Here is a 25035-nt window from a genome sequence, read left to right on the forward strand (position 1 = left end):
ATCGAATCCCACGTCGGGTTCCCGGTGCATGGAGCCTGCTTCTCCCTCTGCCTGTGTCTCTGCCCCTCTCTCTCTCTCTCTCTCTCTCTCTCTCTGTGACTATCATAAATAAATAAAAATTTAAAAATTTTTAATGGCAGCAAGAATGCAGTTGTTGTAATTTCATTACCTTTATGACTCAGTAGTAAACAGCTCTAAACAGATTTGGTATCACTGATATCCAAATGAATACATTGCAGCTATTCATTAATCTTTAAATTGCAGGTTCTGTCAGTATGTGTGGAAGAAGAAAACATAATTCCTTATATCACCAATGTCCTACAAAATCCTGATTTGGCTTTGAGAATGGCTGTACGTAACAACTTAGCTGGTGCTGAAGAACTCTTTGCCCGGAAATTTAATGCTCTTTTTGCCCAGGGGAATTACTCAGAGGCAGCAAAGGTGGCTGCTAATGCACCAAAGGTAAATAGTTACGGAAATGAAGTTGCCATGATTGGATTAATGTTAATATATTCTATTTATAATAATAATAGAAGTGGAACCAGCTTTCTATAGAGAAACTAACCCTTTTTAGGTTGCACTTTCCTCTAGTAGTATATGCTACTTGTCATTGCCTCTAGAGTTGCTTAGCTTTTTAAAAGTCAATGTCAGAAGATTATGTAGATCTAGCAAACTAATTTACATAGATGTAATGTTCAGTTATAACACCATTAGCCTTCATCAATGATAGCCACAGATTTTATTTCTAAACTTGAAAAGTAAATAGATCCTGTTTAGTTTATGATAAGATTTATCTGAAATTTCACTGTATTCTCATCATCTTAGTATGTTGGACTGAATTAACACCCTACACACTAATCAGTATCATGAAGTTTGTACTTAACGTGAAACTGGAACAATAGTTAGCCATAATTACTTTACGCTTATGCTGTTCTCTTAAACATTGGCATTGTGATTGGATTGGTATATTTCTGATTCTGAATTATTCTCATAACCTTGAACCAGAGTTGTGACAGACATTAACTGAATCTTTGCTATTCAGTGTGTGAAGATTTGAAATTTGTTATATTGGTAGAAGAAATCCTGCTTTCAAGATTGACCAAGAGATCCTTGGAGTTATTAATGTGATGTTAGATTACCTTTGAAAGGAATCTTTAACATTCCTCTTTCTTAAAGGGAATCCTTCGTACTCCAGACACTATCCGTCGGTTCCAGAGTGTCCCAGCCCAGCCAGGTCAAACTTCTCCTCTACTTCAGTACTTTGGAATCCTCTTGGATCAAGGTCAGCTAAACAAATATGAATCCTTGGAACTATGTAGGCCTGTACTTCAGCAAGGGCGGAAACAGCTTTTGGAGAAATGGTTAAAAGAAGATAAGGTATATTAACTACGTTAACATACTTTTGCTTTGATTGTATTTAAATACGATGGTAGCAAGGTAGAAACATCTAGGCTGCCCCAAAATGTCCATTATTTACTGCTTATAGGAATAGAATAAGGGCAGACCTTGTATGAGATGCATTTAACTCACTACCTCTTTAAAATGTATTTTTTATGGCATGTTGAGATAGGGTATCTTTGTTCAGTTTTTTTAAGTGGAATCCAGGATTTTTGCTTGGTGCTTAAAATTACTAACCTGGAAGCAAATTGCTATCCTTTTGCTTTAGAAAAAGTTTAGTATGAGAAGCTTACTTCAGTATATATTCATATTTGTTAACATCTATAATACTTATTTCTACATAGGAATATATTTTTGTATCTCACATCCCACATTTGATATGCACAGTAGCTTCAACCATACAAACACCACATCTTTTAGAACTTACCAAGTATGATGAAAATGGTAATTGCTACTAATAACTGTGTTTTTTTTTTTTTTTAAAGATTTTATTTATTTATTAATGAGAGGCAGACACACACACACACACAGAGGCAGAGGCAGAAGCAGGCTCCATGCAGGGAAGCTAACATGGGACTCGATCCTGGGTCTCCAGGGATCAGGCCCTGGGCTGAAGGCAGTGCTAAACTGCTGAGCCACCTGGGCTGCCCATGTGTTTGGATGTGCAAGGGAAACATAAAATGTTGGATCATTGATAAGATACAAGACATCAGGATTGCCTAATTAGCACTGTTAGAGATTCCCAAAGTGATTTCACAGAATGTTAATTAGCATTACATGGAAAAATATTTAACTAATTTCTTGAAATTTACTTAAATTGTACTCTTAAAATCTGTTCTTAACCAGTTTTCTTTACTGTAAAGTTTCCTTATGCTTTATGTTTGCCCAGTGATTTCTTTTTACACAGAGCATCCAATAGTACTTAAAGCACATTATGGAAAATGTTGCTTATTTGTAAGGCAGCTAGCAAGTTTAAACAATTCCTTGGTGGCATTATTCCTTTCATACCAACGTAGAAAGCCTTTTTCTACAAAGTGATAATGCTGAATTACCCTATCTTCTGTCACTGTCAAGTGAGTTGGTACTGTTCAAAATAACTCTGAGTAGTGAATAACTTTTAATGTTATTACACCTTTCAGCTTTAGCATATATTGGTAATATTTTTACATTACTAATTCTAAGCCCTTGTTCCCTTTTTTTTTTTTTTTTTTAAGTCCTTGTTTCTTGACCAGCTTCTGGTAATCTTATAGGATACTGGAGAATAGTGCTTCAGAGTTGGAGTAGTGGACAGGAGTCTGCTGAAGAGTAGTTGCTAGCCACACTAGCGAGTATTTGAAGTCTGTCCTGAATGTTTAAGGGAGGATCGGAACAGGGATCCCTGGGTGGCGCAGCGGTTTGGCGCCTGCCTTTGGCCCAGGGCGCGATCCTGGAGACCCGGGATCGAATCCCACGTCGGGCTCCCGGTGCATGGAGCCTGCTTCTCCCTCTGCCTGTGTCTCTGCCTCTCTCTCTCTCTCTCTGTGACTATCATAAATAAATAAAAAAAATTAAAAAAAAAAAAGAAAAAAAAAAAAAAAGGGAGGATCGGAACAGCCAAAGTAACTGAGTTGACCCATATAGCTGTGTGAAAGCTTTTTGGATATCAGTACCTTTCTTGTAAATGGTCATATGATTTATTTATGGTGAAAGGGACACTGGTCAACTCTAAATTAGTGTATTCAGTTAAGAGGTATAGACTCTGAGGCTGCCCTGGTGGCTCAGCGGTTTAGCACCGCCTTCAGTCCAGGGCCTGATCCTGGAGTCCCAGGATGGAGTCCCACGTCAGGTTCCCTGCATGGAGCCTGCTTCTCCCTCTGCCTGTGTGTTTCTGCTTCTCTCTCTCTCTCTCTCTCTCTCTCTCTCTCTCTCTCTGTCTCTCATGAATAAATAAATAAAATATTAAAAAAAAAAAGGTATAGACTCTGGTAGAACTTTTTTACTTGTCGGTGATAAACGCTATCCTTTGACATAACCAATAAAAGTAGAAAATCAAAACTCTTAGAGAAACTGTTTTCCTCATTGGGCAGCTAACTCAGGTTAAATAGTGCAGAGGAGAGGGTATCTGTGTACCACCTAAAAATTCTAAAGTTTTTATCTCTGACCTCATAAAGTTAGTATGTTCTGCTTTGCAACCTTAGATCCAAAATTCAAAATAATAATGATCTTAGATCCTATAGACATACAAATTATGCCTTAATATTAGGAAGGGCCCTTAGGGTAAGCCTCATCTGGCTCCTAAAATATTAAATTTTCATTTGATAACATTACATTAAAAGTTTGATTCTTTTTTAAAAATTGGGACCATGCAGATCTGATTATCTGAATATTCATAATAGATAGAAGTACAGGATTCTGCTTTTTAAGTACCTACTTTCTTAACAAAGTAGTTGGTTATATCTATAAGTATGAAGTCTTAGTGAGCTTTTTATCCTTAAGTAGGATGTGTGAAGAATTCTACTGAGACAGTGCTTTGAATACAAGATCAAGAGTCTTTACTAACCACAATGCTTGCATATTTATAATATATTCTGGGACAATTGAGTAAGTGCCTGTCATAATAGCTAATATGTATAGTGGAAGTAATATCAATGACTCATTTATAAAATAGCTCATGGATCACTAAACAATCTCTTTTTCCTTTGGACAGCTGGAATGTTCTGAAGAACTGGGTGACCTTGTGAAATCTGTGGACCCTACATTGGCACTTAGTGTATACCTGCGGGCTAATGTCCCAAATAAAGTCATTCAGTGTTTTGCAGAAACAGGTCAAGTCCAGAAGATTGTTTTATATGCTAAAAAAGTGAGTTCAGTGAAACAGATTCTTAATATAAATAAATTCATGAAAGCATTGAAATATTAGCCTATAGGAATGGTCAGTGACTTTAATAGTGGATTTCTTTAAATTTTGAATTACTTGAAAAAGTATAAAAACTCTGTTTTAGCTCCACATATAGAATTACACTAATTAAAAAATGATACTCTGGGGCTCCTGACTGGCTCAGTTGGTAGGCATATGAGACTCTTAATCTCAGGGTCGAGTTTGAGCCCACAGTGGGTACAGATATTGTCTTAAAAAAACTGTTTAAAAAAAAATGGAGACATTCTTACTTGCCTTCTCAGAATTTAAGATGTCAGGGGCCTGTTTAACCTGTTAGAACAAACTTTGAAATTCATTGGAACTAAGTAAGTCATTTATAAAAACTTACAGCTCTCCATTCAAATATGTTATCACCAAAGTGTCTATTTGCCTATTATGAGTCAAACATGTTAAGTTAAAACTGAATTTGTACTTGCACCAGTAGTTCTATATTAGAAAAATTCTGTTGTAGAAAAAGCCTTTAAATGATATAAAAATGAAATTTTACAGCAGCATTACAAATTTTTGTCTATTTGTAGGTTGGATATACTCCAGACTGGATATTTCTGCTGAGAAATGTCATGCGTATCAGTCCAGATCAAGGACAGCAGTTTGCCCAAATGTTAGTTCAAGATGAAGAACCTCTTGCTGATATCACACAGGTAAAGGCAACTTCTGTAGAAGTTGATTTAAAAAGTGAATGAGGGGGATCTGAATTTAAACAGCTTTGGAGAAGGGGCACTGTGGTGGTTCAGTGGTTGAGCATCTGTCTTTGGCTCAGTTCATGATCCCAGGGTTCTCGGATTGAGTCCTGAGTCAGGCTCCCCAGAGGGCGCCTGCTTCTCCCTCTGTGTCTCTGCCTCTCTCTGTCTCATGAATAAATAAATAAAATCTTTAGAAATAAATAATAAACAGCTTTGAAGAAGAATGGGTTAATTTTTTAATTTGTAGAAGTTAGAGCTATGTCTGTCTGCATAGATAAACCTCAAGTAGCTTATTAAACAGAAAACAAGTTGCAGAGGAATGAACAGGAAGGTACCACATATATACAGTTTTAAAACATGCAAAACACTCTCTTATTTAGAGATATATATGTATTAAAAATGAACAAAATATAGGAATAATAAAACAAGGATGGTTGCTGCCATTGGATTAGGGAAGAGATGGATATTGGGAGTGGAACTCAGACTCCTTCATATTTTGTATCTTTTAAATAGTTCATCAAAATTTTAAAGCCATTGTTTTGATTGTATTCTGCTATTATATATAATATCTTGATTTTTTTTTTTTTTTTTTACCACAACTAAAAGCTGTAGAGGACAAAAATTTATTCTTAAATTATGAAGTTTTAAATGATATTTAAATCTGGGATTCAGTCTGGCAATTTTTTATATAAAGAGATACCTAATTTCCTTTCAGGTACAAATTGTCAATAGTATCATAAATCAAGTTTTAAATATCTTAAAACAATTTTCTTCAAATGCTTTTTTTCCAGATTGTTGATGTCTTTATGGAATACAATCTAATTCAGCAGTGTACTGCATTCTTGCTTGATGCCCTAAAGAATAATCGCCCATCTGAAGGTCCTTTACAGACACGATTGCTTGAGATGAACCTTATGCATGCACCTCAAGTAAGGTTTTCCTGCTTTTTAGGCATGTTTCCACTGTTACTAGTAGTTATTGACAGCTTCTTAGATTAAGCTCTTGGAAGCTACTGAGATGCCTTTGTACTCTCTCCTTATTTATTCACAATTGAATCTTAATATGTAATCTGGATATAGAATTATTGATGTAAATGGGATATAAGATAAATTTGTCCTATTTGTGGTTTCTTAGGTTGCAGATGCTATTCTAGGGAATCAGATGTTTACGCATTATGACCGGGCTCATATCGCTCAGCTGTGTGAAAAGGCTGGTTTACTGCAGCGTGCATTAGAACACTTCACTGATTTATATGACATAAAGCGTGCGGTTGTTCACACTCATCTTCTTAACCCTGAGGTATTTTTAGTTTCTTACCTAAAAGATGGTGATATGATTGATTGGTATACTGAAAATGTAGGACTGAATAATAGTAATTTCATTCCAACAAGGTTCAATATTATTTCACATGTGTATTTATTTACCTGTTATTTTGTCCTCCAGTGGTTAGTGAATTACTTTGGGTCCTTATCAGTAGAAGACTCCCTAGAATGCCTCAGGGCCATGCTGTCTGCCAACATTCGTCAGAATCTGCAGATCTGTGTTCAGGTGGCTTCGAAGTATCATGAACAACTGTCAACTCAATCTCTAATTGAACTTTTTGAATCTTTCAAGAGTTTTGAAGGTAATTAAGAGTTTGAGTTGTTTTTAATTAGAGAGCCAAGAGAGATATTATTATGATCATGTACTGTTGGAAATTTTATCTTTCTACAAGCTTAATTTTATGGGACAGTTTGAGTTTTATTTAATAAATGTCAGCTCTTTTATGTCGGGTTCTTTTATCATAATTGAATAAAATGAAAATACTAATCAGGTATAATAAGATTTCACACTTAGACCATTCTGACTCTTAAAATGATAAATGTTTCTAGCCAAGAACATTTTGTGACTTGTCACTATACACTAGGTTTTCTCAGCCTTTGCACTATAGATAATTTGGGCTGGATAATTTGTTTTAGGGACAAGTTGTCACGTGCATGCAGGATATTTAGCAGCATCCCTGGCTTCTACCTGGCTTCTTTAGATGCCAGTAGCATCAGCTCCAACAGTTGCAACCACCAAAAGTGTCTCCAAACATTGCCAAATGTCTGTCTCCTGGGAAGAAAATCACCCCGTGTGAGAATCACTGATATACTGAATACTAACGTAATCACTATTGGGTAACTGTTAGGTTTAATAGCTAAACTTTGGTTTCTAGTTATCTTTTTTCCCTTCTTTTTGTCATTTTGGTCTAGTCAGAAAGAATAAGATTTCTACTACTTAAGTTTCTCGATTTCTGTATATTAACTACACAGTAAATTGATTTTGTTCATTCAGGTTCTCTAGCCACGTGTAGATATATAAATTTAAAGTAATTAAAATTGAATACAATTAAAATTTTAGTTCTTCAGTCACAGTACCACACACATTTCAGGTGTTTAATAGCTGTGTACTGTTAGTAGCTACCATATTGGACATGCCGATATAGCACATGTTTTTATTGTTCTGTAAAGTTTTGTTGGACAGCACTGCATTAGTCTTTTCAAACCACTTTTGTAGTTTTGCTATTAATTGCATATAGGAAAAACCTGTTATAAAGGACTTCGTTTAAAATTTCTCATATATAGGGAGCACCTGGGCGGCTCAGTCTCTTAAGCATCTACCTTTGGCAGAGGTCATGATCCCAGGCTCCTGGATCAAGCCCTGAGTTGGGCTTCCTGCTCATAGTGGGAAGCCTGTTTCTCCTTTCCCTCCGATTGTGCTCTGTCTTGCTACCTCTCTCTCAAATAAATATAAGATACATATCTTATAAGATTTATTTATTTATCTGAAAGAGATAGCAAATAAATAAGTTTATTTATTTATTTTTAAAGATTTTATTTATTCATGAGAGACACAGAGACAGGCAGAGGGAAAAGCAAGCTCCCTATGGAGAACCTGATGTGGGACTTAATCCCAGGACCCTGGGATCACAACCTGAGCCAAAGGCAGATGCTGAACCACTGAGCCACCATGTGCCCCTAAATAAAATCTTTTTTTAAAATTCATTAAAATTTTTCATGGAATATGGTGTGGTTTTATTTAAAATTTCTCATATGGAACATGGTATGATTAGCTTTGGTATTAAGTAGTTGCCTCTTTCTCAACTACTAGAAAATATTGAATGATCTGTTTTGTAGAGATTACAGTGTATATTCATTTATTGAATTGGTTATTGGATTAATTAGTATTCTTATTAAGCTTTTTGAGCAACCAGTTTTTATTTGGGGCTATTCAATATAACATTTATTTTTAAATTGAGGTATAATCAACATACTATTTTTTTAATTGCTTAAATATTTTTCAGTTCTATCATTCTCAAAGGTGCACCTATACTTAATTTCAATTATTTGTCTCTTTAAGGTCTCTTTTATTTTCTGGGATCCATTGTTAACTTTAGTCAGGACCCAGATGTGCACTTTAAGTATATTCAGGCAGCTTGCAAGACTGGGCAGATCAAAGAAGTAGAAAGAATCTGCAGAGAAAGCAACTGCTATGATCCTGAGCGAGTCAAGAATTTTCTCAAGGTAAGTGGTTTTGAATAATGCACTTTCTGGCTGGAATGAAGATCAGCAGTTCTACGTCAGTATCATCATAGTTTTAAAATATTTGTTTTCCCTAAATGGAAAATTCTCAGCAAAATTGTGTGCTGAATTATTTCTTCCAAATTTAGCATTCTGTGGTTTCCTTTGAAATAAGGAAGGGAGTTGGTAAGTAATACTTAAGAAGGACCATCTCTTTAAAAGAAGAGAAAAATGGCACTATGTCGAAGAAATTTCCTTCCACTTGAATTTTTGAAGAAAAATTTTGAAATGTGGTTGGAGATTCTCAATGTCACTTTAGAATTTCAAGTATGCTCCCTTTGAAGATAAGAACAGTTTGTCCTCAGTGTCCTCTTTTATATACAGACGACTATCTAAAGGACTTAGATTTATCTCTCTCTCAAATTAGCTATTGTTTAGAAACTAAATATTAATTGTGTATAATTCATTAAACTGAAGGTACGATCTAACAAAAACCCCTCAGCTTTGCAATACTAGTTACAGAAAACTGCCTGTGTTGCAGTAAAGAGTAATGATTTAAAGATTTTTAGCTCTTCAAAACATACCTAAAGACAGTTAAATTAATGTTTACTTAACTTTAGCTTTATTCTCATACCTTCCAGTCACACTATGAGGAAAATAAAAGCTTTAAAATTGGCAGTTGTCGATAAAAATCAGGTAAACTATAGGATACTTAGAGAACCCCTTAAAGATATATATATTTTGCATTTAAATAATACACGAAATGATTCTAGGGATTGTATGTAAAGTTCTTAGTTTTTGTCTTTTTGGAAGAATTTTTACATTGACACTAAACCCAAAATGTTTATTTTGTAATTAAGTAGGAAAACCAGGCTTTTCCTATTCCTATACTGTTATTTTAGATAATCTATAGTTTTATTAACTGTTCTTTTGAAGAATTACTACTGGGTTCTAGATTAAATAGCTAAATAGAGGTTTTAATGTAATGAAGTAGTTAAAGTATAGAAGTTGCCTTATATTTTAGATTAAAAGATAAACTTTTCTCCATGGTATAGTTTATATAATACCTTGGCCATCACGAGTATTCTCAGTAGCCTAGATAGTATGATATGTTTGAACCCAAGTCTTTGTGGTATCAGAAAGCCCTCCAAATGAGAGAAAGATTTGATGCTCTATGCTTGACTAGAGTACCATGACTACAATTTAGTTCCTTCTTTGAGTATCGGTACTGTTTCCTTTTTAAAAAATACTACCAGATTCTTAGATTCCCTTTTCGTTGTTGTTAAACTCTTGACTGTTAAGCTTCAGTTGTCATTTCTTTAGAATTGCATTTGTATTTTTTAAGTGATTTATGTGTAAAGCAGGACTAAATGAACATCACAATTAAGTGAAAATAGTTATTGAGCTTCAAAAAAAAGAAAATCCTCTGGATTTTAGCATAGTGTAGCCTTAAGTTGCTTAGCCCCTGAGATCTAATGAGAAGAGGACTCCCCTTCCACACATCATGCTGTGAATTAGGTGCAAATCTGATAGAGTGGGGAAATGGATGTGGATTTTGGGCTTTTAAACCAGTGAGACCTGGTTCAAATTCTATTTCTGTTATTAGCTATTATTTGTTCATTCGGTATTTACCTAGCTGTTACCTCAGGCAAATTAACTTAGCCTCAGTTTTTCTGACCAGAAGCTGTGTTGATCTAGTCAGTACCTTGTATTGCCATAGGTATTCAAGTGATAACCATTGTTAATAAACTGTTGGTGGGCCTTGGAAATAAGGTAGTCAGCCTACCTATCTTTTTCTATCAAGCAAGTTTTATCATTGGTTTTAAGTTATTCATGACTTTGTGAAGGAATTTTAATTCCAGCCCAAGTTAGAGGTAAACCTTGTGTCTTATCTTCAGTCTGAGATGGGAGCTCAGTACTAAGATGCTACTATTGTATTCAACCTTTCACCCCAGTAGTAAAAATAGAACATACTAGACACTTTACTCACTTTCCTTATTGACCTGTACAATATAGCTGTAATGCTACATCTCATCATCACTGCCATTAAATTTCAGTTTGGAGATCCTAGCTGTATAATAATTGGTGTTATATGTAAACTCTGATAAGAAAAAATACTCTGATCTTGAACATTCAAGTGGCAATTCCATGTTAGCCACCAGGAATACAGAGATTGGTAGATTATAACTTTGTCTTTAAAGGAGCCTGTGAGCAGGAGGAAGTGGTTTCAGTAGCATCATTTGGCTCATACGTTCACCCTGTAGAACTATAGCTATCCATAGAAAGCATGGAACTGTTCTTTGGACCCATGATCTGCTTTCTACTACCTTTGATCTTTTTTTTTTTTTTTTTTTTTTTAATAATTTTTCTTTTCTGGTTGTACTTAAACCACACTGGCCTGCTTGTTATTCCTCAAACTCCCTGAACCTTCTCCTGCCCCAGGACCCTTGCTTGTGCCCCTTTCTACTTTTTTTCTCAAATCTTCAAATCTTCATGATTAGGATTCCTTACCTTTGTTCAGATTTCTGATGAAATGTTATGAGAAAGGATGTCTCAGATTACCCTGTTTAGAATAAAATCTATTCCTATTCCATCTTCACCTCTCCCATATCCTGTTTTATTTTTCCTTAGAACACTTAATATTATAAGACGTTATTTTTTCCCACTAGAACATATGTTCCTTGAGGGAATGCTTTACTTTGTTCCTTGCTATTTCATTGCATAAGAACAGTGTCCGGTATATGGGTACTCAGTAAATATTAGTTAAGTAAGTAACATAATGTTTAAGAAAACCTCTGAATGTGTTTATATAATTTCAATTTTGTTCTTCAAATCTTTAACCATATAATAGCTAGAGGGTTAAGCTTTTTAATACATAATTTAAAATATTAATAGCATTACTCCCATGTGTGAAATCATGTGCAAATTAAGGCAGTCAAGAAAATACACTAGTGTTTGTCTACTTTTCCAATCTTAAATTTTCATTGGAAATACATTCTGGTTATCTTTACCAACAGAAACCTCAAACACCCATGCATGCATGAGAATAGAACACATAGGTAATCTTCCATTATTTTCAAGTGTATTTTCTAAGTGGTAAAGTATGTAATATTTTATGTGTATATTAAAGAGGATAAAGAAGATTAGTATATTGATCCACTAACTTTCTGATGTTCATTTAGTAGGAAAAATTTGGCTAACTGAAATATTTTGGATAGGTAGATCCAACATGTTTTAGAAATGATTGTAGTTGTTAGTACAGGTTTCCATGGTGCTAAATACATGCTTTAGACTTTCCTTAATGTGAAAAATCTGCAGCTGGACTTCCACTTCAGATTTACAGCCATTTTGATTTTTTTTTTTTCATGATTTCCCTGACTCCTAGATTTAGTTGGGTATTCTCTGAACATTTCATAGTCTAATCTTCAAATTTATGATTGGATGAGTGATGTGCACTAAACTTTAGGAACCATTTTATTTTAATATTGCAAATAATATTCTGAGTGGCTGTCATTAGGGAAAGTCTAACCTGCTTAGTTGTGCTTCCTTAATAAACTGACATAGAGGAATCATTTATTGAGGAATGTTTCACTGTGTATAAATGAATTCCTGATGGAAACTGTTATTTTTTGTGCTGTACCTTATGTCTGTGGAATGTAACAGGACATGTATCAGGTAAATGCCCAGTACAGGTCTTAGCTACCTGTCTGTACCATCTGTGTCAATCTATAAGTAGGATTATAGCTTGGTATTTGTAATGGTAAAAGTAATTGGTAATTTAAAGATGTCTTTTTCTTTTTTAAATGTGTGGTGTTTTTTGTTTTGTTTTGTTTTTTTAAATCATCATGCTGCTCCTTGTAGGCTTTATTGTAATAGTGTTAGAAGTTGGCCATATAGATTGGAATTGGGAGGGGTGAAAAAGAAATCATTAGTTTGAAATAACTATGAGCCATTTATGCCATAATTTTTATAATGTGACTATAGTTCTTATGAACTCCAAACTCAGTTGCAATGTTACTATTAATGAAAGTCCCACTGTGATGATTTTATATCCTAAGTGCCACTAGTGGCTCATAAATCTTAATTTGTTATCTTTTTTTTGGTAAAGGGTGTTTTGCTCTGAGGCTAAGTCTAGCTTAATAAAAATTTAATGAAACTGGGATGGGCACACACCATCTACTGGGGCATTTCTTTCTTTGAGAGAAGAGCCAAGTTTATGTGAGCCTCTCTTACCAGTGTAGAACAGCTTCTCATATTTTACATAGATTTGATAGCTCAAAAAAGGAGAAAATTAAGGCTACTTTTTGTTCTTTTTTCAGGAAGCGAAGCTAACAGATCAGTTACCACTTATCATTGTATGTGACCGATTTGACTTTGTCCATGATTTGGTGCTCTATTTATATAGAAATAATCTTCAAAAGTATATAGAAATATATGTACAGAAGGTAAGTAATATTTAAAAATACCTTATTGTAAATTTTACTTCTCACACTCTGGAAATCTTCATATCCTTTGAAATTCTGTACTACAAAATGGGAGTAGTCTGCTACAGTGCCTTTCAACTTTTTTTTTCTCCTTAGACTTCTTATTTAGATTGGAAATTTACATTCATATTAAGCCTTTAAAGCAGAACAAACTGCTATAGTTGGAAAAGTTGGATGACCTACACACTAGTTAACTTGAACCCAACCCCTGAAGTATATCCATGTAGAAGTCATAGACTCTAAAGCAGAGTTTTAAAACCATCTTAACATAGATATTTGAAACTTTACTTTGTAACTAGAGAAAAAAGAAAAACAGTTTTATTCTAATGGAGACCTTTTAATTAGTCTTCCATAGACATTCTGTGACTATAGCCTCTTTGGACAGACTGACTTTATTTAGAGCAGTCGGAGGTATGAATTAACCAACCCATACTTCCTGCTAACTTTTTCTACTAGCAAATTCAGACTCTTGGTTTATTACTGAATTTTAAAACTGAGCTTCAAAGAGGGAAATGAGTTTAATTTTTTTAAACTCCTTTTTTGCTTTGCTTGTTAATAACATAATGACTTCTTTTTTTTTTTTTTTTTCTTAAACCATAGGTAAATCCAAGTCGACTTCCTGTGGTTATTGGAGGATTGCTTGATGTTGATTGCTCTGAAGATGTTATTAAAAATTTGATTCTTGTTGTAAGAGGTCAATTCTCTACTGATGAGCTTGTTGCTGAGGTTGAAAAAAGAAACAGGTGTAGTACCATTTGAACCTACATAACTCCTATAAATGAGTAGTCTCTCTTAGCATGCTATTGGATAAAAAATAACAGCCTGTCATTTGCCTAAAAGCTATTCAGTAAAATGTGCGTCATAATTCCCTGGAGACCTCCAATTGAGAAGTGAAGATAGCTTGAGTACTGGAAAAAAAATCTGTTTCTAAAACATTACAGTTTTGTCATACAGACATTATTTGCGTGTTTATAATTAAAACTGTGTGGTTTGACTATATGTTTTTAATGTAAACTACATAAAAAGCCTCTTTTTAGTTAGGTCCAATACCACTGTTTTAGTAACTAATTCTTCTTTGGTTAATTTTTCTCAAATGAGAGAAAAAAGTTTCCTGTGTAACTCTGGGTTAAACTGATTTATTTTGAACCTAAATGTGATAACATGAATTCTGAATTTCCAGTGGAAGAGAATAGAGTATAAGTGCTTCTAATACTGTACTATGAAGTCCTTTTTCTAGCTGGGACATTTTGATGAACTAGTGTTTAGAAAGTATTGATATAGTGAATGAGGTTGGTGGATTGGTCGAACAGTGGAAAGTTACTCTGGGTATGAAAAGATATAAGAAAACCTGTGGGGTTTAATTTTAACCTTAGTATAGGTATCCTAAAAATGATATTCATAGAATTTGCATTTGAATATTTCAAACAGAAAAATTGTGTAAAGACAATGGAGATATATATATACACATATATATAATACTGATTTTAAAAGCTTGAGCCTCATTTGAACTGATTATAGGTCATTACAATTTAACATTTAGAAAGAGGTTTGAGTTGAGTCTTAAATCTAATACCTGAAAACAATCTTTTGTTGTTGTTGCAAGCAAATAGCCAGAGAATTACAGTTAGACTATTTGGTCTTTAACTTACAAATTATATTATGATAAGCTAGATTAACATCTGAGTCACTAGTCTGGATGTGCTTTAGCTAATCTTTATTCTTTCGGTTGCCATGGCACATCTGCTTAGGTTGCACATGTTTATAGGATCTTGATTTTTTTTTTTTTTTGCCTTAATATTAAAGTTGTGTCTTTACTCTAATGGGAGTATGTTCATAATAACTATATGATTTTGATAGCCAAAATATGGCTTGTTGTTTTTCCTCTGGGTATTTTTTTTTTAATTTTTAAAAAAGTTTATTTAATCTTTATACCTAACGTGGGGTTTGAACTCAGTACCCTGAGATCAAGAATTACGTGTTCCACCAACTGAGCCAGCCAGGCACCTCCCTCTGGGTGCTTTTAATACTTAAACCAGGGTCAGGAGTGTTGGGTCATCAGGACCATTAAAACAAAAGCTAATATAGCTCAGTGAAACCATGATCCTTGGTGAAGTGATCATATGACTGCTAGAATTATTAAACCCAGAGCTTCTGAAGCTACCAGATTTTGTTCCCATTGTGTATTTAGTGTACTGCACCCTTTTGCTATAGGTAATGTCTATTAATTGTGTTAGATTTGTAAGGAACCTTAGATAATCTGGCCTGTTTTCTCATATGACATCCCCATCTTCTAAACAAAATTTCTCTGAGGTCTAGATATTTTGTTTAGTATAAGAAAATAACAATATGAATCTATAATCTCTTTTTTCTATATCCTATCTGAATAATGTAGCAGATAGATCTTGGAGATTCTAAAGATAGTCTTTTATACCTTTTGTGTAATCTTGGGCAAATCATTTCACCATCTCTGAATCGTAATTTCCCAATTTGTAGTAGAATTGTTGAGAATTCAAAATTATGTATGGGAAAGCATATTATATACCATAATACTTCTGTAATTAGCATTGTCAAGAGTTGTGTGTTTTTTTTTATAATATAGCATGTGTGGTTTTGTGTTGTTTTGTGTATATGTGTGTTTCGTTTTTTTGTTTTTGTTTTTGTTTTTTTAAATATTAGATTGAAACTACTTCTGCCTTGGCTAGAGGCCAGAATTCATGAGGGCTGTGAGGAGCCTGCTACTCACAACGCATTAGCCAAAATCTACATAGACAGTAATAACAACCCAGAGAGATTTCTTCGTGAAAATCCTTATTATGACAGTCGCGTTGTTGGAAAGTATTGTGAGAAGAGAGATCCACATCTGGCCTGTGTTGCTTATGAACGTGGCCAATGTGATCTGGAACTTATTAATGTGAGTACTATTAGTTAAATATGTATAGAGAGAAGGCTGCATTTTTAAAAACCTGTTGTATAATGTTAGATTAGTGAATTTTGAGTTTCACAGTGGCTAATACAGAACATTCCTTGTAGATGTGTGCTTTTTAAAAAAACTTTATTTGCCAATAATTATGAATTTAAAGTGGCCAAAATAGTAAATTAAGTCTGTATTCACCTATTAACATTTTAACTCCAGTAGTTTTATCACTTGTGTTCTCGTACACTCATTCTCATACATAAACATACATACACACCATACATACAAATATATGTATACATATGAGAATAGGTTGCATACCTCTTCAGTGTATATTTCCTAAGACTTAAATATTCTGTTTCATAACCACACTGTAGATACCAACTTGAGTCATCCTGACACTGATAGAATAATTTAAAAATCTGTAATATTCTAGTTTTGTCATTGACCCAATAATGTCCTTTTTAGCTTTTTTTTCTAGGATTGCTTATTGAATTTTAATAAAAACTTGGTTGTGACCTACTCAAGCTTATATGTAAAAGTGATTAATTAAAAAATTATTAACACCATATACCAGATTATATATATATTAACATACATGTATATAATATATATATATTATATATATATCATACAAAATAACCTTTAAAAGCAAAGTTAGTCTATAAGAAGTCTTTACTTTTTTACCTTGAAACTAACCTTTAATATCTTATTTAGGTTTGCAATGAGAATTCCCTCTTCAAAAGTCTTTCCCGCTATTTGGTACGCCGAAAGGATCCAGAATTATGGGGTAGTGTGCTGCTGGAAAGCAATCCTTACAGGAGACCCCTAATTGACCAGGTAAAATTGGCAATTGTGTTTAAGGCTCATCCTTTCAACTATGAATAAAACCTTTCCCATCATCATATCTATATGTACTTAAATGGATCATATTTAACTATGAGAAGTCAGTAAAAAGTAGAAGAAAATAAAATTAAACTAATATACATATATCTTGCACACATATCATAAAATGAAAACTTTTTCTTAAAGATTTTATTTTTGCGAGAACAGAGTGCACTTGAGCACAAGCAGGGGGGAGGGTAGTGGAAGAGGTAGGAGGAGCAGACCCCTTGCTGAGCAGGGAGCCTGATATGGGGCTCAATCTAAGAACCCTGGGATCATGACCTGGGCTGAAGACAAATGCTTAACCTACTGAGCCACTCAGGTTCCCATAAACGTTTTTTCAAAACCCTAAAATTAGAGGTTGTTATAATGGTTCTTAAATTCTCCTGGTAGAAGTATAAATAAGGAAGCAAATAAATTGAGGGTTATTTTTCATTCCTCTCCTAGGAAGCATTTCTAAGGAAAATTCCCATGTTAGATACAAAGCTTCCTGGAAAAAATATTGAAGCACCTGGGAGCCATATAATTAGCCAAAAATAGAGGAATTACTGAGTCCATATTGCCACATCTGTGTGGTTGAATTCATATGTAGCCATTAAAGTTATGGATAATATTTTAATCAGAGAAAAAGAAATTATCTTATTAGGTGATTTTTCTAAAGAACAGAAATACACATAATGTGGGTATATGTGGATTTGTGTAGAAAACCCTTCATGTTGTGAATTTAAAGGTATTTATTCTCAAGTTTTCTACCGAGATGCCAGCCTAAGAGTAGAATGTTTTCTTCATAACTACCTTGATTTTCAGTACCATTAACTCCCTGTGTATGTATGTAATCTGTAGGTTGTACAGACAGCCTTGTCTGAGACTCAGGACCCTGAAGAAGTATCAGTAACTGTCAAGGCTTTTATGACTGCAGACCTTCCTAATGAACTCATTGAACTACTGGAGAAAATTGTCCTTGATAACTCTGTATTTAGTGAACACAGGTATGTTATAAGAAGAGTCCATTGGCTATTTCTATTCAGTCTTCAGTTACCGTCTATCACTTTTGAGAAGGAACAAAGAGACAAAGATTAGAGAAAGTTGTTTGAATTCTGACTCTTCTAATACCCTCCTTTCTAACTCTGCCCCTGAGAAAAAACTCCTCATAGCCACAGTGTTTATTCTTTATGACTGATAAGCTTTTGAAATAATGCATTCAAATTTTTGTTTTCTTAAAAGGAATCTGCAAAATCTCCTCATCCTCACTGCAATCAAGGCTGACCGTACACGTGTTATGGAGTATATTAACCGCCTGGATAATTATGATGCCCCAGATATTGCCAATATTGCCATCTGCAATGAGTTGTTTGAAGAAGCATTTGCCATTTTCCGGAAATTTGATGTTAATACTTCAGCAGTTCAGGTAGGTCTTCACATTCACAAGTTGATTCAATATTATGTGTTGTCCTGTTAGGCCTGGTGCCCAGCAAAATCGATTGCTTTGGCTATAGAAAAGCAATAAAATCCTAACTGTTTAAATGTAATTGCTATGTGGCAAGATTGATTCAATTTTATTGATTGATTCAATTTGAACCCAAATTCAAATATTGGTTGCCTAGGTCTTGATTGAACATATTGGAAATTTGGATCGGGCATATGAGTTTGCTGAACGCTGCAATGAACCTGCAGTTTGGAGTCAGCTTGCTAAAGCCCAGTTGCAGAAAGGAATGGTGAAAGAAGCCATTGATTCTTATATCAAAGCAGATGATCCTTCATCCTACATGGAAGTTGTTCAGGCTGCCAACACTAGTGGTACGACTTACTTTTATGTGTTTGTGACCTCAGAAAATGTACCTAAGCTATGATTAAGCTAAGCATTAATATTTAGGTCTATTCCGAATTTATATAGGAGTTAGATACTGCATGGTTACTTATGAAGACATTTACCACTTAATCTTAGTCCACATACAGAGAGGTTCCATTTTGTGAATTTAAAAAGGTCCATAGGGAAGATTAGTTTTCTGTTTTGAAATCTCCTAAAATTCTCATCAAATTCTAATCTTACAACCTTAAGGAAAAGGGGAATTCAGCTATTCATTTGGTCAGTGGTAATACAGAAATGTAATAGAAATTTTGCTATTTTAGATAAATTTTATTGTTTATGTTATTCTCTATGTTATTTCCTTAGAAAGGAAATAAATAGCAGTTCTCACTTGAGTGAAAAGATAAATGTTAGGATGTTAGTGTTTGAATTTATTTTCTTCTTTATACCTAGGAAACTGGGAAGAACTGGTGAAGTACTTGCAGATGGCCCGTAAGAAGGCTCGTGAGTCCTATGTGGAGACAGAATTGATATTTGCCTTGGCTAAAACAAACCGCCTTGCAGAGTTAGAAGAGTTCATCAATGGGCCAAATAATGCTCATATCCAACAAGTGGGTTTCCTATTCCGATATTTTTCAGAGAATAAAAATAAACGGTTAAGCCACTTTGTTAATAGGATCTAAACCCGTCACAACTGATGATTTCCAAGGAAAAATAATGTTTCTCAGTATTAAATTGGGTTATGACTTTAGAAAGAGGATTGAGTTTATACTTACTGAAAATAGATTGTTTGTTTCAGGTTGGCGACCGTTGTTACGATGAAAAAATGTATGATGCTGCTAAACTATTGTACAATAATGTATCCAATTTTGGACGCTTGGCATCTACTCTGGTTCACCTGGGTGAATATCAGGCAGCTGTTGATGGAGCTAGGAAAGCTAACAGTACTCGAACATGGAAAGAGGTAATCTCAACATCCATTTGAGTGAAGAATTAGGATTCTTAGAAATCTTTTTAAACTGATTGACTTAACCAGCCATGTTTATATTTGAGTTTTCATAATTGAAATTTTTGTTATAGGTCTGCTTTGCCTGTGTAGATGGCAAGGAGTTCCGTCTTGCTCAGATGTGTGGGCTTCATATTGTAGTACATGCAGATGAATTGGAGGAACTTATCAACTACTATCAGGTAATGAACAGGAGTCTTGTATTAATTGAGATCTATTGCCACAGGTAGTCTTATCTTTAATTGTGTATTTCCTTATTTAGGATCGAGGATACTTTGAAGAACTGATAACCATGTTGGAAGCAGCATTGGGACTTGAGCGAGCTCATATGGGAATGTTTACCGAATTAGCTATTCTGTATTCTAAATTTAAGCCACAAAAAATGAGGGAGCACCTGGAGCTATTCTGGTCCAGAGTGAATATTCCTAAGGTAACCCAACCTTTTAACATTGTGAGGTAGCTCTATAGCTGTAACTGAAACCTTAAAATATCTTTTCTTTTTAAGGTTTTAGCTAGAATACAGACCCATATCTAAAGCAATTAAATCTTTCTAGGTGCTTAGAGCTGCAGAACAAGCTCATCTTTGGGCAGAATTGGTGTTTTTGTATGACAAGTATGAAGAATATGATAATGCCATAATTACAATGATGAATCATCCAACTGATGCGTGGAAAGAAGGACAGTTCAAAGATATCATTACCAAGGTGTGTGACTTCTTCAGAATATGAAGCTTCAAAAGGAGAGAGCTCATTAGGAAATAACTTACATATGGATTTTTCCCATTTTAGGTTGCAAATGTGGAACTATATTACAGAGCAATACAGTTCTACTTGGAATTCAAGCCTCTGTTGTTAAATGATTTGCTGATGGTGCTGTCTCCACGGTTGGATCATACTCGTGCAGTCAATTATTTCAGCAAGGTAATTTAAAAACTTGAGAACCTCATAGCAAGGCAGTAAGGCATATCTGGATAACTTTTGTTGAACAATAAGGATATGCTACGTTTGTAACAAAACTCTTTATTTTGAAGGTTAAACAGCTACCACTGGTGAAACCATATTTGCGTTCAGTTCAAAACCACAATAACAAATCTGTGAATGAATCACTGAACAACCTCTTTATTACAGAAGAAGATTATCAGGTAAAACATACAAATATGTTTATATGCAAAAACTCAAAACTCAGATTATGATTGAGTCACTAGGTTGATATGTTTTGGAGTAAAAAAAAAAAAAACACATTATCTTTTAGGTTTGTAAACAGTAGGTACTTATATGCCTGCGATCTAAACTTAGTGTTTTCAGGAACGATAAATCTGAGCTCTAATTGTCTGTTTTGTAGAATTTTGCTTAGATCATGTCTTGGTTAATGCTTAAGAAAAAAATACTATTGTTACTTTGTCCTTAAACACCTAGATTGTACGTAAGGCTCAAAAAAGCCTTTGATCTCTTAACTAGTCTATGAAATTATTTGGTATTAAGTATATTCACTGCTTTTCTTGCCCAGTAGCATATTAGTATCTGTCTTTTAATAAACTTTCCCTTGTGAAGAATTTTGCAAACATAAAATCAGAAGTAAGATTAAGCTAGTTGCCTTTTTTCTTTATCAACATGATGGGTTCAGATCTTATACTGCTCTATATTACTAAATACCATGTTGTGTTGTATCAGGAGTTTCTCTAAAGCATAAAATCTTTCCTCCAAATTATGAATCCTCCCATTTTCATAACTATTCAAGTTCTTGATACTAAACACTTTGGAAAAAATTGTATCTTTAGAAATTTTATAGAATCTGGGACATCTGGGTGGCTCAGCGGTTGAGCATCTGCCTTTGGTCCAGGGCGTGATCCTGGAGTCCTGGGATCGAGTCCCACATGGGGCTCCCTACATGGAGTCTGCTTCTCCCTCTGCCTATGTCTCTGCCTCTCTCTCTGTGTCTCTCATGAGTAAATAAGTAAAATCTTTAAAAAAAATTTTTTTTATAGTACCTTTGAGCACTTTATTGTTACGCAGTCAGATTGAAGAACCTTGATACTTGTTCAGCTTACAACTTTCTAGCCTGACACTTGAATTTAGGCTGTCGTATTGTAATAATAGCTCATTGGTCAATTTGTATTTTATATATACACTTCATACATCATATTGATCAAGTCTTATACATTCAGTCATATACAGTAATGACTTCTTGATAAAAAATGATGGAACAAATTTTAAACTAAAATGAAACTGATTTGGCATTGTATGGTTTTGTTTTGTTTTTTAAGGCTCTGCGAACATCAATAGATGCTTATGACAATTTTGACAATATCTCACTTGCTCAGCGTTTGGAAAAACATGAACTCATTGAGTTCAGAAGAATTGCTGCTTATCTTTTCAAAGGCAACAATCGCTGGAAACAGAGTGTAGAGCTGTGCAAAAAAGATAGCCTGTATAAGGTGGATAAAGGTGGTGGGGCTGGTCTGTTAAATCGAGTACTAGATGATCTGTCTTAATCCTAAAAATGGTATATTCGAAGTGATGTGGTCTGTACAAGTATAAGTATATGAGAATTGCCCTCAAGCCCCCATTTGAGGGAGATAGTAATTATCAATTTCTTGATTCTAGGGGTCTTCTGTTTATGTCAAACCTCTTAAAAAAATTTCCTTGTCTTCTTTTCTTTCAACAAATCTTCAATTTAAATGATATAACTGGGATTTATTCCCCCTATTGTATTACTTGTTTTGCCAGTTTAGTGTATTTGAGTTTAATATTTGACCTTCATCCTTTTCTTTGAATAGGATGCAATGCAGTATGCCTCTGAATCTAAAGATACTGAGTTGGCTGAAGAACTCCTACAGTGGTTTTTGCAGGAAGAAAAAAGAGAGTGCTTTGGAGCTTGTCTTTTTACCTGTTATGATCTTTTAAGGCCAGATGTTGTCCTGGAAACTGCATGGAGGCACAATATCATGGATTTTGCCATGCCCTATTTCATCCAGGTCATGAAAGAATACTTGACAAAGGTAATGGTGCCTCTGGGTGTATTCAGAACTACTTACCTTGAGGATATATAAAATTCCATGCACAGATTTATTTTTTTCAAATGCTTTTTCTCTAGTAGAAGTGTAAGTCATTTGGTTGTCATAAAATATTTTTGTTCTCCAGAAATGTGTAATATCTGGCAAATGACATTGAATGGAAAAGGGAACTTAAACATAACTTGTCAGAATTTTTACCTCTTCATGTATTACTGAAGGTGAATAGTACTACTTCTATATTGTATGTTTGGTTCTTTTTTTTTTTTTTTAAAAACATAAAGATTTTTTTTCTCCCCAAAATAAAATCTTCCTTAAATCAGTTCCTATAACTCAGTTATCCATAACTTGGTAGTGTAGATTCCCTTTGTTTGGTTGCTTCTTGACTTTAGTATGTCTGCCTGTTTCTTCTGGGGAAGCAAAATCTATATTCTTAACATCCCATTAATCTCAATATTTTGATAGCTTCATCCCCAATTTAAAAATATCCTAGCAGGTTAATAATTAACATATTACCTAAAAGTGCATTAAACAAGCTGTGGGTATAATCATCTTACAAAATTCATTTACCTATCTAGTGTTACTTTTTGATGTCATAATATTTTTTTTTTTACTCACTTGATCCTCAACAGTTAGTAGCTCTTTTACTGTAGAACATTTTAAAATGGTCCTAAAGGATCCACTTGTTAAAAGTAAAACATGCTTATTAAAATCAGTTTCACATCTGATCTCTTCAGCATGCCTGAGGAAAGGGGGGAAATGTACTATCAATGACCCCCAGTATGAATATTTCCTTAGGGTGCCATCTAAGTAGATACCATTGTGTTCCATTATAATTTTATTTATTTGAGAGAGAGAGGAAGTGAGCACAAGCAGGGGTGGGGGGTGAAGGGAGCAGAGGGAGAAGCAGGCTGGCTCTCCCCACTGAGCAGGGAGCCCACCATGGGGCTTGATCCCAGAATCCTGGGATCATGACCTGAACCGAAGGCAGACGCTTAACCAGCTGAGCCACCCAGACATCGCTCAGTTTTAATTTTTTAAGAATTAGCATTTTTGGTATAAAAACTGCTTCAAGTCCAATGTAAGAAAACTGTTGCCTTATATTAGCCATGATGAGAATAGCTTCTTTTCATATGCATAATGCCAACTTATGAGACTTGGCTCTAAGCTGCTGTTAACCGAAATGCTGTAAGTTTTACTAGCGATTAAGCTGCTTTCTTTCACACTGACTCTAGCATAAATTCTTCTGCAATAAGCTCTGAAATTTAAAAAAATATATTCTAAATTTTGCTTCCAGTATGCCCTTTATTTTCACTTTTCTCATGCCTTTTTTAGTGGTTAGATGTTTCTCCCCTAAACCTTTGTTGCTGATTCTACCTTTTTATGCTCAATATGGAATTTGATTTTTTTCTAAGCTGCACCTTCTGAATTCCTTTGCAGGTTGATGCAATAAAGGAAAAGGTGAAAGTTGATTCTTTTCCATCTTTAAGTCTGGAGGACTAAGTCTAAGAAACTTGCATGATTTTTTTTTCCTTCCTTTTCTACACTGCTGCTGCTGCTTTTTCCCCCAATAAATTTTCACTAAAGCCTCTGCAAGTCCCTTGAAACATAACTATAATAGAGCTGTAGGACATTAGTAGATGTTTGCTACTAATCGGCTAATAGGCTTTAGGAAGGGCAGGAGGCTAATCAGTAGTTGGTTCACAGTCTCTCTTAAATATATTATTAAAAACCGAGCATGGTGAGTTTCCATATTAATTACAAAGTTTCAGGAAATTTCTCTTCCCTGTCAGAATATCTGGACCATAATAGGATTTTCTTAATACTCTAAATAAATTTAAGCAGCCTCTGGTTTTATTTTGTGAGCTTGCCTGACAGTTGTTGAATTTATATATGTGTGTGTGTGTATATATATATATACATATATATATATACGCCCTAAAAGGCTTTTTGGGGTTTTTTTTGGTATTGAAGGACTGTGATCCAGTTTCTGATCTCTTGATTCTTACTAATTTTTTGCTGAAAGTAGATACAAGAGATACTAGCTGCTTCCGAAGAGACTTTCCTCATGTTTCTCCAGGTGTCCAGTTCTTATGGTGCTAGTCCATTTTCAAGAATTAAAACTTTTTTAATCATGAGAATAGCTTGCTATAATTGTTGCCAAGCAACATGGATTATTTCTGTATATAATGAAGCAATATTAACTTCTTCCTATAATAAGGCATACCTCTGAAGCTACCTAAAATTTGCTCTCTTATTCATCCGTTGGCTTGTCCAAGGTCAAATTTAGGCACCTTTTGGTTGCTGCTTCCTTCATTGGCTTGTCTCCATCCCAGTTTAACTGAAACAAACTTAATGTCTGGTATCAAATTGTTGTAGTAAAAGGGTG

The 25035-nt window shown here is 34.4% G+C and overlaps 1 protein-coding gene across 3 annotated transcripts in view; it reads left to right on the forward strand.

Moving 5' to 3' along the window:
- Nucleotides 1-25035, forward strand: part of CLTC (clathrin heavy chain) — a 66437-nt gene that overhangs the window by 35402 nt on the left and 6000 nt on the right. For 2 of the 3 annotated variants that reach the window (XM_025440716.3, XM_025440718.3), the window contains 25 exons: nt 265-462; nt 1177-1377; nt 4085-4237; nt 4834-4956; nt 5790-5927; nt 6133-6297; nt 6442-6622; nt 8380-8543; nt 12860-12985; nt 13625-13767; nt 15701-15935; nt 16656-16778; nt 17667-17812; nt 18048-18231; nt 18428-18620; nt 19084-19241; nt 19430-19594; nt 19711-19818; nt 19899-20066; nt 20191-20340; nt 20425-20556; nt 20667-20777; nt 21900-22070; nt 22413-22634; nt 24087-24107. In XM_025440716.3, coding sequence (XP_025296501.1) covers nt 265-462; nt 1177-1377; nt 4085-4237; nt 4834-4956; nt 5790-5927; nt 6133-6297; nt 6442-6622; nt 8380-8543; nt 12860-12985; nt 13625-13767; nt 15701-15935; nt 16656-16778; nt 17667-17812; nt 18048-18231; nt 18428-18620; nt 19084-19241; nt 19430-19594; nt 19711-19818; nt 19899-20066; nt 20191-20340; nt 20425-20556; nt 20667-20777; nt 21900-22070; nt 22413-22634; nt 24087-24107 — 3879 coding nt within the window. The remainder of the gene's footprint in view (nt 1-264; nt 463-1176; nt 1378-4084; nt 4238-4833; nt 4957-5789; nt 5928-6132; nt 6298-6441; nt 6623-8379; nt 8544-12859; nt 12986-13624; nt 13768-15700; nt 15936-16655; nt 16779-17666; nt 17813-18047; nt 18232-18427; nt 18621-19083; nt 19242-19429; nt 19595-19710; nt 19819-19898; nt 20067-20190; nt 20341-20424; nt 20557-20666; nt 20778-21899; nt 22071-22412; nt 22635-24086; nt 24108-25035) is intronic. The other variant, XM_025440717.3, reaches the window with a different exon arrangement.

This window comes from Canis lupus, chromosome 9 (assembly GCF_003254725.2).
Source record: "Canis lupus dingo isolate Sandy chromosome 9, ASM325472v2, whole genome shotgun sequence".
NCBI classification, from domain to species: domain Eukaryota; kingdom Metazoa; phylum Chordata; class Mammalia; order Carnivora; family Canidae; genus Canis; species Canis lupus.